This window comes from Bos taurus, chromosome 5 (genome assembly GCF_002263795.3).
Source record: "Bos taurus isolate L1 Dominette 01449 registration number 42190680 breed Hereford chromosome 5, ARS-UCD2.0, whole genome shotgun sequence".
Lineage (NCBI taxonomy): Eukaryota > Metazoa > Chordata > Mammalia > Artiodactyla > Bovidae > Bos > Bos taurus.
Window position 1 is genome coordinate 40,502,467 of NC_037332.1, and position 14,754 is coordinate 40,517,220.

Sequence of the window (14,754 nt, forward strand, 5' to 3'; positions counted from 1 at the left end):
GACACAATGTTTTATAATTATTGTTTATAGCCCTATTTTTCCTGGCAAAATGTGTGCTTCTGGAGGAAAAATTTCACATTTATTCAGGCACATTCTCCAAGTTCACCACTAAAGCAACTGCTAACACACTTGGAGCAACTGCAATATGCCAGTCCTTCTCTATGTTACTTACATGGATTGTTTCATTTTATCCTTACAATAACTCTGTTGAAATAGGCATTATTTTTCTCATCACAATTTACAGAAATGAAAATTGAGTCCCAAAAAATGAATCTTGATGAACACCACACAGCTATGTTGCTGCTGCTACTGCTGCTAAGTCACTTCAGTCGTGTCCGACTCTGTGCGACCCCACAGACGGCAGCCCACTAGGCTCCTCTGTCCCTGGGATTCTCCAGGCAAGAGTACTGGAGTGGGGTGCCATTGCCTTCTCCGACATCTATGTTAAGTAGTGTTAATACTTAATCTGATGTTAAGTAGTAACACCAGATTGGTATTTGGTGTTTATAACATTCAATATATTATTGCCAAATGTATGAATAAATGAATAAAAAATAAGAATATTTTCCCCTAGAGAATTATTATAACAAGTACAATGTTAAAATAATTGGGAAAATATGATTCGTCTAGAAACTATATTTTTCAGATAAGGCTGCATTTTTACAAATGGAATGAATTAAGATCCATAAATCAAAGATACAAGAAATTTATAAATTAGGTCTGATTATATACGACAAACTACACGTAAACATATACTTTCTTTTTACTTTCAGAAAAGTCTGAGTAGAGCATGTTTCATAATTCCTATCAGACGATAGGTATAACCAGAGAATACCATTTTTGTTTACCCGAAGACTGTTGTATTTCTATGGATGTTGACTGAGTGAAAGCCATCGGTCAGTATCCATCTCAGTCAATAGCACATCTGTCATAAGGCCCAGAATTAACTGTTAATACCAGCCGGATATAATATAAACATAACCAACTGACTGAGTTAAAATTGAATTTCTTTAAATTATTTGAGGTTGAAATTTTCCATCCCATAGTTACCTTTCAAAATGTAGACAGACATGGTGCTGTGGTTCTTGCCAGTAACTGAATTGTTAACACCTTTACCCACAAGCTGTGATGGTTGCTGGTTGGCGCTGTGCTCTTAGGAGGCACAGGTTTGTATCCTGTGTAACCCTAGACAAATTTTAATAGTCCCTAAGCTTTAGTTTCCTTATCTCCAGACTAGGAGTAGTAATATAACTTATGTCAGAGGGTCATAAGGATTAAATAAGACAATCAAACCATGAAAAGGGCTAAGTGTGAGACAAGCACCTCTGTTAATGCCTTGAAAGGTTTGCTCCCATCACGTCCTTACCTGAGACAAGAGTAATGAACCCGCACTCACAGTCCACATGGGGTGAATACACCACAGTAAGAGTTAGTACAAAAATATACAAGAGTTTAACAAACACATGGTCTTCTGTTTCTCTAAAATTTCTAAGTTAAACGTTATATTGTTTCTCACGAAGTTTCAAGTATAACATTAACAAAGAAGATTCATCAAAAAGGAAAAGAGAAGGAGAGAACTAAAATCATATGAGTGGTAATGATCTTCCACTCAAACATAATTGCTCTGGGGAAGGAATTATGATGGTGCTAGCAGTGGTAACAATTACTGTTATTTAAAAAGTTTAAATTTGAGTTTAGGGCTGATGTGATTAAAAGCGTTCTAACAACAATAAATACAGTAATGATAAAGAGAAGCTCTAAGATACAGCTAGGAAAAATGCTTACTATGCAGCCTGGGGAAAAAGGGGGCAGAACAGAAAGGATCAGGCTCTGGGTTTTCCTGTCATGATCTTTCTCCTTTACCTGTGTTACTGCACATTGATAAAACAGATTAAAAGGGATCAGGAACAAATATCTGACTTGATATGAAAAATCAGTTGGATATTGAACTACAGGCAGGTTTTGACCCAAACCAGGAAGTAAGACACTTAAAATGAAAGGGTCATGAGTTGGAAGAGAGTTGAAACAAGCTGGCTCCTGGTAGCCCAGGCCACCGAGGGAGCACAATCAACAAGGATCAGAGAGATCCACTGCCAAGTAGGGGGCTGAGGCTTCGACATCAGGATCTCCTCTCCATGAACAAAGTGACATGGCTCAGGGGAGGAGGAACAAATTGCAGGCCCCAGATGAGTGGCCTGGCCCACCTTCATGAGATATGACAGTAATGACAGATCTTCTAAGAGAAGTGCACTGTCAGGTGCCTACATCTCTAGGTGGGTTTCTGAGGCCTCTGGAATCCCATCTTCAGTACTTGAGATTTATGATCCTATCATTTTGCTTTGTTTGACTGGATTTTTAAACAACTAAGATTGATCATGTAAACCTCTGTTAGTACATGTTACAGTTGTATGTGATCCAGGGTAGCGACTATAGGTATACCTTGGAGATACTGTGGATTTGGGGCCAGATCACCTCGATATAGCAGTAAAAAGTGAATCACAGAAATGTTTTGTTTTTTCTAGTGCATATTAAAGTTGCTTACACCGTTGTTGCTTAGTCGCTAAGTTGTGTTTGACTGTGACTCCATGGACTATAGCCCACCAGGCTCTTCTGTCCATAGGATTTCCCAGACAAGAATACTGGAGTGGGTTGCTATTTCCTTTTCCAGGGGATGTCCCTGACTAAGACATCAAACCCATGTCCGCAGCTGAATTCTTTACCACTGAGCCACCTGGGAAGCAAAAAAAGGCAAATAGCTGTCCTTCCCCACCAACCAAAGCCTCTCTACCTTTTCTACATTACATAGAATATTTTACCATACAAAGAGCTTGCTTTGACTACAAAAAGGCAAGTCTCAGTAAAGATTTGAAAATATTCAATCGTTGGATTCTTTCAAGTAAGAAGTTTTATAAAGGGTTAGCACTTGAAAGAAGCAAGACACAGCACACCAGCAGCTGTTTTCCACATTAAATAAAAAAGGAAAATATAAATAAGATATTATATCAGGAAAACTTCTAATATTATAGGATGAAATACTTTAAATTTCCCAAGAAAACAATTTTAATTTCTCCAAGGCAGACACTGGGTAACAGCATAAGTCACACCATACTGCAGTTTATTAATAGCAACAGCATTATGTCTAAAATTAACATACATACCTTAAAGATAGCTTATTGCTAAAAACTGCTAACCATCATCTGAACCTTTAGCAAGTCATAATATTTTTGCAATAGTAACATCAAAGGTCACTGATCACAGACCACCATAACAAGTATAATAATAATGAAAAACCTTGAAATACTGTAAGAATTACCCATATGTGACACAGAAACCCAAAGTTAGCAAATGCTATTGAAAACTGGCTCTGAGAGCCTGGCTTGATGCACGGTTGCCACAAAAATGCAATTTGTTTAAAAAAAAAAAAAAAAACTGCAAAGCACAATGAAATAGGTATACCTGCTGCTGCTGCTAAGTCACTTCAGTTGTGTCCGACTCTGTGTGACCCCAGAGATGGAAGCCCAACAGGCTCCACCGTCCCTGGGATTCTCCAGGCAAGAACACTGGAGTGGGTTGCCATTTCCTTCTCCAATGCATGAAAGTGAAAGATGAAAGTGAAGTCGCTCAGTCATGTCCGACTCTTAGCGACCCCATGGACTGCAGCCTACCAGGCTTCTCCATCCATGGGATTTTCCAGGCAAGAGTACTGGAGTGGGGTGCCATTGCCTTCTCTGAAGGCATGCCTATATAGATTTAAAGCCCAAATAGCTCTAGATTCAATTGTCATTTAGATTGAGCTTTATCTTGGCCACTTACTGCATGACTTTGTGCAAGTTATACAATCTCACTGAGCCTCAGCTTTCTCATTTTACAGATGAGAAGATAAAAGCTAACTTTCAGCCCTGGCATGAGGATAGGATCACCATGTGTCTAATGTACCTGGACTTGAGCCTGGGATATAGCAGGTGCTGGAGAGATGACAATTACCTTATTATTATTTAACAATCCAGAGACACTTGCAGCCAGAAAATATACCTTGAAATATTTATGAGAATGCACACTCTACTTCCAACAGATAGCTATGTAAAATGAAAGAGAGGATATGTATATAAAAAATAATAAAACCAGCCATTGGAAGCTGGGACCATTTGCTTACCTAAGAACATAAATTGAGGAAAGGAGAGAGGGTAGGGAACAATTTTGACTACTCAGATAAAGTATTTTTTTCTGTCTTAGGAATATGTTTTAATTGAGCTGCAATCACCAAGATGATGTAAAGCCACTTGTAATTTTATTTACAAACAACCATGTAAGATTTCTCTAAGGATAGAGTTGGCCCCACTAAACAGATGTAAACCCTTCAATTTTCTATTCCCACTCAAACTAAAATCTGAAAGACAGGATGTCTATACAGATCACTTGTCCTGTGACAGTTTCATAATAATGAATCTGAGACAAGAAGAGGAATGAGATCTGAGAAAGGGAGAGAGGATTTCATGCAGAAAGAACATGTCTAAAATCATGAAAACATAAGAACACAGGAAACAGGATTTTTACTGGTATAAAGTCAGTTAACAATTAAAGTAACAAGAGTATTACAGTAGGTTTGGTAAAAAATGGCTAGAGATGACCCTTAAAAGCAACATTAACTGATGATCTTATGACCAAGTGTTTTAAAATTTTTCTTACAAACTTCCCAAATATCAAATTTTAATCAAAGTTCTTTTGACTATCAGCTAATTTTGAGATGCTTTAGAGGGCCCTTGAGGCATATCAGAGAAATATTAACTATATTATTCAGTATGATAAATTACATAGAGAGCATTATCACATGAGCAATAAATCTACCTTAAAATATACTGTATGAATGAATGCTGTTTATACAGACATTCTAACATTATATGATGTTTCAAAATTTGGATATGTCCTCAGTTCAGTACAGTTCAGCTGCTCAGTACTGTCCAATTCTTTGTGACCCCATGGACTGCATACGCCAGGCTTCCCTGTCCATCACCAACTCCCAGAGCTTGCTCAAACTCATGTCCATTGAGTCAGTGATGCCATCCAACCATCTCATCCTCTGTCATCCCCTTTTCCTCCTGTCTTCAATCTTTCCCAGCATCAGGGTCTTTTCCAGTGAGCCAGTTCTTCACATCAGGTAGCCAAAGTGTTGAAGCTTCAGCTTTAGCATCAGTCCTTTCAAAGAATATTCAGGACTAATTTCCTTTAGGATTGACTGGTTTGATCTCCTTGCTGTCCAAAGGACTCTCAAGAGTCTTCTCCAGAACCACAGTTCAAAAGCATCAATTCTTCAGTGCTCAGCTTTCTTCATGGTCTAACTCTCACCCATACATGACTACTAGAAAAACCATAGCTTTGACTAGGTGGACCTTTGTTGGCAAAGTAAAGTCTCTGCTTTTTAATATGCTGTCTAGGTTGCTCATAGCTTTTCTTCCAAGGAGCAAGTGTCTTTTAATTTCATGGCTACAGTCACCATCTGCAGTGATTTTGGAGCCTAAGAAAAGAAAGTCTGTCATTGTTTCCATTGTTTCCCCATCTGTTTGCCATGACATGATAGGACCAGTTGCCATGATCTTAGTTTTTTGAATGTTCAGTTTCAAGCCAGCTTTTTCATTCTCCTCTTTCATCAAGAGGCTCTTTAGTTCCTTCCTCTTTCTGCCATAAGGGTGGTGTCATCTGCACAACTGAGGTTATTGATATTTCTCCCAGAAATCTTGATTGAAGTTTGTGCTTCATCCAGCCCAGCATTTCACATGATGCACTCTGCATATAAGCTAAATAAGCAGGGTGACAATATACAGCCTTGACATACTCCTTTCCCAATTTGGAACCAGTCCATTGTTCCATGTCCACTTATAGCTGTTGCTTCTTGACCTGCATACAGATTTTTCAGGAGGTGGGTAAGGTGGTCTGGTATTCCCATTTCTTTAAGAATTTTGGGCAGTTTGTTGTGATCCACCCAGTCAAAGGTTTTGGCATAGTCAATAAAGCAGAAGTAGATGTTTTTCTGGAATTCTTTTGCTTTTTCTAGGATCCAACGGATGTTGCCAATTTGATCTCTGGTTCCTCTGCCTTTTCTAAATCCAGCTTGAACATATGGAAGTTCTCGGTTCATGTACTGTTGAAGCCTCACTTGGAGAATTTTGAGCATTACTTTGCTAGTCTGTGAGATGAGTGGATCTGTGCAGTAGTTTGAACATTCTTTGGCATTGCCCTTCTTCAGGATTGGAATGAAAACTGACCTTTTCCAGTCCTGTGGCTATATCCAAGTATAATGCTATAGTTCTATTTGTTATGTTAAAATGTTATATGTCATAACAGTAACCAAACTTCTTTATTAATTATACTGTAATAAAATATTTAAATATGATTTTAAGTCTTTTGTCACTTACAGACAGTTATTATACTCTGATGCTCTTACAAAAGTGCTTCATCTTCAAAAGGATTCATAGGAAGGCTACAGAGGCAGTAACAACAGTTCCATACCAAGATGATGGCTATGCAAAGACTCCAGCCCATATCCACACCAAACAAGAAGCCATCCTGTCCCTGAGGCCCCTAGATCAGGCATCCAGAGATCTTTACTCCCTAATAGACAGGGTTGACACCCCTACTCAGCCCTGAAGCATCTACAGAAGATAAACATCACCCATCCACTTCCCAGTATATAACAGGAGTAAAATCTCTGAGGGAGTGATTGAGACAGGGAGATGGCAAGGTACAATCGTTAAAAGAATAACATAGCCCAAGAACATGACATAAACTATTAGAACCAACTAGGTCCAAGATGGCCGATGAGTTGACTTTCACTAGACCTTGAGCCTCAGTATACACTCACTGTAACACATCAGCAAGCTAACTGACACACTCACAGGCAATATGATAGTTCCAAGGCAGACCAAAAAGGTAAAAAACTGGGCAGTAGCCCAATGCCTAGAAACCTCCTCCTATTTCCCAAAATAGCTGGAATACTCCTCCCACTCATCAGCCAATGAAATTATTCACCCCTATAAAAACTTACCACCTTCATGGATCATAGCCTTGCTGTGGCAAAATGGCTTGAGTAACTCAATGAAGCTATGAGCCATGACCTGCAGGGCCACCCAACATGTACAGGTCATAGTGAAAAGCTCTGACAAAATGTGGCTCACTAGAGAAAGGAACGGCAAATCACTCCAGTATTCTTGCCTCAAGAACCCCATGAACAATATGAAAAGGCAAAAAGAAATGACACCAGAAGATGAGCCCTCCAGGTTGGTAGGTGTCCACTATGCTACTGGGGAGTGTGAAGAGGCTGGGCTAAAGCAGACATGACTCTCAGTTGTAGATGTGTCTGGTGATGTAAGTAAAGTCCGATGCTGTAAAGAACAATATTGTATACGAACCTGGAATGTTACGTCCATAAATCAAGGTAAATTGGACATGATTAAGCAGGAGATGGACAGAGTGAACATCAACATCTTAGAAATTATTGAACTAACATGGACAGAAATGGGAGAATTTAAATCAGATATCCATGATATCTACTACTGCGAGTAAGAACCTCTTACAAGAAATGGAGTACCCATCATGGTCAACAAAAGAGTCCAAAAAGTGGTACCTGGGTGCAGTCTCAAAAATGACAGAATGATCTCTGTTCATTTCCAAGGCAAACCATTCAACATCACAGTAACCCAAGTCTATGCCCAAACCACTAATGCCAAAGAAGTTAAAGCTAAACAGTTCTATGAAGACCTATGAGACCAACTAGAACTAACATCATCAAAGATATCCTTTTTTCTCATATGGAATTGGAATGCAAAAGTAGGAAGCTAAGATTTACCTGGAGTAACAGGCAAGTTTGTCTTTGGAGTACAAAATGAAGCAGAGCAAAGGTTAAGAGAGTTTTGTCAAGAGAATACACCGGCCACGGTAAACACCCTCTTTCAACAACACAAGAGACGACACAAGAGATGACTCTACACATGCACATCACCATAGGGTCAGTATCGAAATCAGATTGATTTTATTCTTTGAAGCCAAGTTGGAGAAGCTCTACATAGTCAGCAAAAACAAGATCTAAAGCTGACTGTGGCTCAGATCATCAGCTCCTTACAGCAAACTTCAGGCTTAAATTGAAGAAAGTAGGGAAAACCACTAGGCCTTTCAGGTATGAAATCCCTTATGATTATACAGTGGAGGTGACAAATAGATTCAAGGGATTAGATCTGGTAGACAGAGTATCTGAAGAACTATGGACAGGGATTCATAACATTGTACAGGAAGCAGTGACCAAAACCATCCTAAAGGAAAAGAAATGCAAGCAGGCAAAGCAGTTGTCTGAGAAGGCTTTACAAACACCTTAAAAAAAAAAAAAAAAAAGAGGAGTGAAAGGAAAGGAGAAATGGAAAGATATACCCATCTGAATGCAGAGTTTAAGAGAATAGCAGGGAGAGATAAGAAAGCCTTCTTAAATGAACAATGCAAAAGAAAAATAGAAGAAAACAATAGAATGGGAAATACTAGAAATTTCTTCAAGAAAATTGGAGATACCATGCAAAGATGAACACGATAAAGGACAAAAACAGTAAGGACCTAACAGAAGCAGAATAGATTAAGAAGAGGTGGTAAGAAAACATAGAAGAACTATACAAAGAGGTCTTAATAACCAGTGATAACTGGATGCAGATAACCAGGATGGTGTGGTCAGTCACCTAGAGCCAGATATCCTAGAGTGTAAATTCGGGTGGGCCTTAAACAGCTTTACTACAAAGCCAGTGGAGGTGATGGAATTCCATGTGAGCTATTTAAAATCCTAAAAAGATGATGCTGTTAAATACATGCACTCAATACATCAGCAAATTTGGAAAACTCAGCAGTAGCCATAGGACTGGAAAAGGTCAGTTTTCATTCTTATCCCAAAGCAGGGCAATGCCAAAGATGTTCAAACTACAGGGTTTGCTTGTACAGTAAGGTTTTCTTGTACTGCAAGGTTTGTTCAAAATCCATCTCGCTAGGCTTCAGCTAGACATGAACCAAGAACTTCCAGATGTACAAACTAGATTTAGAAAAAGCACAGGAACCAGAGATCAAATTGCCAACATTTGCTGGATCATAAGAGAAAGCAAGGGAATTCAAGAAAAACTTCTGCTTCATTGACTACACTAAAGTTTTTGACTATGCGGATACAACAAACTGTAGAAAAAGTCTTAAAAAGATGGGAATACTAGATCACCTCACCTGTTTCCTGAGAAACCTGTATGCAGGTCAAGAAGCAACAGTTAGAACCAGACATGGAACAATGGACTGGTTCAAAACTCATAAAGAAGTCAAGGCTGTATATTGTCACTATGCTTATTTAACTTCTATGCAGAGTAACATGCGAAATACCTGGCTGGATGAATCACAAGCTGGAATCAAGATTGCTGGGAGAAATATCAATAACCTCAGATATTCAGATGACACCACTCTAATGTCAGAAAGCAAAGAGGAACTCAAGAGCCTCCTGATGAGCATGAAAGAGGAGCGTAAGAAAGTTGGCTTGAAACTCAACATTCAAAAACTAAGATCATGGCATCTAGTGCCATCACTTCATGGCAAATAGATGGTAAAACAATGGAACAGTGACAGATTTTATTTTCTTGGCCTCCAAAATCACTGCACACCTTGACTGCAGCCATGAAATTAAAAGACACTTGCTCCTTGGAAGGAAAGCTGACAAACCTAGACAGCAATTTTAAAAGCAGAAATATCAGTTTTCTGACAAAGGTCTATATATTCAAAGCTATGATTTTTCCAACAGTCATGTACAGATGTGAGAATTGGACCATAACCAAGGCTGTTGTTGTTTAGTTGCTAATCGTGTCCAACTCTTTGCAACCACATGGACTACAGCCTGTCAGGCTTCTCCATCCATGAGGTTTTCCAGGCAAGAAACTGGAGTGGGTTGCCATTTTCTTCTCCAGGGGTTCTTAATGACCCAAGAACGGAACCCATGTCTCCTTCATTGGCAGGTGATTTCTTTTACCAATGAGTCATCAGGGAATGAAGGCTGAGCCCCAAAGAATTGAAGCTTTCAAATTGTGGTGCTAGAGAAGACTGTTGAAACTCTCTTGGACAGCTAGATATTTTTTCCAGGTGGTGAGCGTGGTAAAGAACCTCTTGCCAGAGGAGGAGACACAAGAGATGCAGGTTTAATCCCTGGGTCCAGAAGATGCCCTGGAGAAGGGCCTGGCAACTCACTCCAGTATGCTTGCCTAGAGAATCCCATGGACAGAGAAGCCTGGTGTTCTTCAGTCCATAGGGTCACAAAGAGTTGGCCAGCAAGGAAATGAAACCAGTCAATCCTAAAGAAAATCAACCCTGAATATTCACTGGAAAGACTGATACTGAAGCTGAAGCTCCAATACTTTGGGCACCTGATGCGAAGAGCTGACTCACTAGAAAAGACCCTGATGTTGGTACAGATTGAGGGTAGGAGGAAAAGCAGGCAAGAGAGGATGATATGGTTGGATAGCATCATTCACTCAATGAATATGAGTTTGAGCAAAGTCTGGAACATAGTGAAGGATAGGGAAGCCTGGCATGCCGAGGTCCATGGGGTCGGAAAGAGTAGGACATGACAGCGACTGAATAGCAACAACAACATAAAAACTGACAATCCCGCACCCTGGTGCCTCTCTTGCCTTCCAAGATGATCCACACTCTGTCTGTGGAGTGTGTTTCTCTCTGAATAAACCTTCTTTCACTTTAAAGAATAAAAAAATGCTACATTGAAACATAAGGTAAGAAAATGATGCTTGTGATTTCTGGAGATCATAATATGCCAGTATATGCATAATATGATATAATACGCAGAATGGATATGTCTCATTTTACATAATAACCTTGACTCATATTGTTTTACAGGGTCAAAAAGAGACACTACAAAATTTTTTTAAGTATTTAAGTGTTAACAATCAATAAACTATGAAGAAAGAAAAATGAAGTTCAGTAGTTAAAGGTTTAAACTCACATACCAATCAGAACCCTCCTACAGTGTTGGTGGAAATGTAAATGGTACAACCACTAGGTAGAAGAGTGTGGAGATTCATTAAAAATACTAAAAATAGAGCTACCATATGATTTACCAATTCCATTCCTACGCTTATATCTGGAGAAAATCATAATTTGAAGAGATACATGTACCCCAACGTTCAGTGCAACACTATTTACAATAGCCAAGACATGGTATCAACCTAAATGTCCACTGATGGACAAATGGATAAAGAAGATGCAGTACATATATACAATGAAATATTACTCAGCAATAAAAACCAGAATGAAATACAGCCATTTGCAGCAACACCAGATGGACCCCAGAGATTACCATACTAAGTCAAAGACAAATGTCATATCACTTATATGCGGAATCTAACTAAAAAAAAAACCACAAATGAACTTATTTATTAAAAATAAGTCAACAGAACTTATTTACAGATATCAAAAACAAACTCATGATTACCAAAGGGAAAACGTGGCAGGGAGGGTTAAAGCAGGAGCTTGGGATGAACATACACACACTACTATATGTAAAATAGATAACCAACAGGAACCTACAGTTTAGCGCAGGGAACTCTACTCCAGTAAAATTAAAAATTTTTTAAAACTTAAAAACATTTTAATTAAAATTTAATTAAATTTTTTTAATTAAAAAATTTATATATGCTATGCTATGCTATGCTATGCTAAGTCACTTCAGTCATGTCCGACTCTGTGTGATCCCATAGACGGCAGCCACCAGGCTCTGCCGTCCTTGGGGATTCTCCAGGCAAGAACACTGGAGTGGGTTGCCATTTCCTTCTCCAACGCATGAAAGTGAAAAGTGAAAGTGAAGTCACTCAGTCGTGTCCGACTCTTTGCGACCCCATGGACTGCAGCCTACCAGGCTCCTCCATCCATGGGATTTTCCAGGCAAAAGTACTGGAGTGGGGTGCCATCACCTTCTCCGAATTTATATATATATATGTTAAAAAAAGAGCAAGAAAATATGCTTGTATCAAGAAGAGTGCAACAAAGAACTCCAGCAGCACCAAAGTCCTTATCTGAAACTCTTGGAGCTACAATTATTTAGAGATTTTATACTTTTTAATATTTAAGAAAGTAATAATGATATAACAAATTATACCAACATTCAGTGGGATCAGAGCCAACACCCTATACTCAAACATGTTTCTATTTCTGCCATGAAACATACCCATTCACAGTGAGTATGAGAAATAAAGATCATAATGAGAGTCAATTCCATTAGGCCAAATTTCACCATGAATTCAGATATTTAAAAAAATCTTTGGATTTTCAAAGTTATTTGGATTTCCTAGTTACAAAAAAAAAAAAAAGGTTTGTGATCCTAAATCTAGTTTGCCTCATTTTATGTAAGTGTTAACAGTAGCTAGATTAAAACTTTGTGCTTCCCTTACCACCTCTGTAATAATTCAATGTTTTTAAGAAATCCAACTTTTAGAAACATAACTTGACATCAGACATACTCTATGTTTTATAATTTGACTTTTTCCCTAGAAAATTACATCAGTTGATTTTTTGCCCTACTGGATACAATGATCAAAATCACAAATATACTGGTCACGATTATAAATGAACATCTGTTCACAGCGTGATAGGCTACAGTGTTCTCTTGAGTCTCCTGAACTCACAACTGAGGGCAGTGGTTATCCATCCTGAAGAGGGAATTATCACACAAAGCTTGTCACCTACCTGGAGTGCCCTCTGATGTTTTTATCCCCATTCTACAGCAGTACTGAGCAATCCCATAGTCCGCAATCTTGGCGATGATGGCAGCATTGGGATACAAGGTGAAAAGCAACACATTATGGGGCTTCAAGTCACGGTATATAATCATGGCCGAATGGAGGTATCTGCCATAAAATGCACAGGAAATTGTATTAAAATGTGATTATATCATAATATATTTTGGCATTATTTTTTAAAATATACATATTCACTAGGAAAAGCATCAAAATTCTGTGCTGTTTTACCTTCAAAGTTAAAAGATACTATAGAAGGAAATCAAAATATGTAAGCCCTGTTTTACAAAATTTATGCATTTAAAACAAACTAAAAGACATGTTAAATTCTGATAAGTGATTTAAACTTTAAGGCACAACCACTTTAAGCAGAACATGTATTTTTTTGAGACTTCTTTTCTGTATACTTTAATAATCTCTACAAGGAATTCTCAATTCCCTCAATATCATGTAAATATTTTAATTGGTTTAAAATGAAAATACATTAAATAAGAATTGATAGTATTTTGTTATAACTCTCATTTATTTAACAATTTTAGAAGTTCTTCATAGCCTTTAAAATTCTATCTCTCCTTTGATATTAATTTTTTTCTGAAAAAAATATTTCCTAATTTTTTGGAAAATGTTTTCTACTTTTTCAATAGTTAACAAATTAAAATAAAATACTTTTTGGCTATTTGTACTGTATCATTTGAAGATGCAATCTACTTTAAACCCAGATCTACTATGAATGATCAAAGAACAACTTGAACTGAGAGCTGGAATGAGTAAACCACTGGCTTAGGAAAGACGATGTGGGGAATTTTAAAGTCTTTCCTTTTAGAAATTGATCCATTCAACCACTGGCAACCAGAGTTTGACATTCACTGTAGGTGAAGAATAAAAACTAGCTAATACAAAAAAACAAAACTAAGTTTTCCTCTCAACCAGATCTTGTCCATTTTAGAAACATGGCCAAAGAGCTATCACTAGTCCTAAAACTCTATTAACTTTCCTTACCCATCTAAAAAATTCAGATTTTTCCCCAGCTCTTTTTACCCTACCCCATGACATCAAATTTGCCATAGTTCTGCACATGACCTCACAACTATATTATGTCCTACCTTGAAATTACAATTTTTCACAGAACTACAAGGCTGTATATTGTCACCTTGCTTATTTAACTTATATACAGAGTACATTATGTGAAATGCCAGGCTGGATGAAGCACAAGCTGGAATCAAGATTGCTGGGAGAAATATCAATAACCTCAGATACACAGATGACACCACCCTTATGGCAGAAAGCAAAGAAGACCTAAAGAGTCTCTTGATGAAAGTGAAAGAGCAGAGTGAAAAAGTTGGCTTAAAACTCAACATTCAGAAAACTAAGATCATGGCATCCAGTCCCATCATTTCATGGCAAATAGAAGGGGAAACAATGACAGACTATTTTCTTGGGCTCCAAAATAATTGCAGATGGTGACTGTAGCCATGAAATTAAAAGATGCTTGCTCCTTGGAAGAAAAGCTATGACTAACCTAGACAGCATATAAAAAGCAGAGACATTACTTTACCAACAAAGGTCCATCTAGTCAAAGCAATGGTTTTTCCAGTAGTCATGTATGGATGTGAGAGTTGGACTACAAAGAAAGCTAAGCACCAAAGAATTGATGCTTTTGAACTGTGGTGTTGGAGAAGACTCTTGAGAGTCCCTTGGACTGCAAGGAGATCCAACCAGTCCAGCCTAAAGGAAATCGGTCCTGAATTGGAAGGACTGATGCTGAAGCTGAAACTCCAATACTTTGGCCAACTGATGAGAAGACCAACGTATTGGAAAAGACCCTGATGCTGGGAAAGATTGAAGGCAGGAGGAGAAGGGGACGACAAAGGATGAGATAGTTGGATGGCATCATCGACTCAACGGACATGAGTTTGAGCAAGCTCTGGGAGTTGGTGATGGACAGGGAAGCCTG

The 14,754-nt window shown here is 38.3% G+C and overlaps 1 protein-coding gene and 1 long non-coding RNA gene across 10 annotated transcripts in view; one reads left to right on the forward strand and one right to left on the reverse strand.

Annotated features, from left to right (window-relative positions):
• LRRK2 (leucine rich repeat kinase 2) overlaps window positions 1-14,754 on the reverse strand; it is a 205,786-nt gene that overhangs the window by 41,718 nt on the left and 149,314 nt on the right. For all 7 annotated transcript variants that reach the window (XM_024991931.2, XM_010805062.4, XM_059886557.1 and 4 more), the window contains one exon: window positions 12,751-12,911. In XM_024991931.2, the coding sequence (XP_024847699.1) occupies window positions 12,751-12,911 (161 nt within the window). The remainder of the gene's footprint in view (window positions 1-12,750; window positions 12,912-14,754) is intronic.
• Window positions 1-14,754, forward strand: part of LOC132345277 (uncharacterized) — a 37,410-nt gene that overhangs the window by 20,800 nt on the left and 1,856 nt on the right. The window contains exon 3 of one of the 3 annotated variants that reach the window (XR_009494507.1): window positions 6,050-6,408. The exons of 1 other annotated variant lie outside the window; for it this stretch is intronic. This is a non-coding gene — a long non-coding RNA (uncharacterized lncRNA). Of the gene's footprint in view, window positions 1-3,871; window positions 4,092-6,049; window positions 6,409-14,754 lie in introns of those variants that run through there. One more of the 3 variants, XR_009494505.1, reaches the window with a different exon arrangement.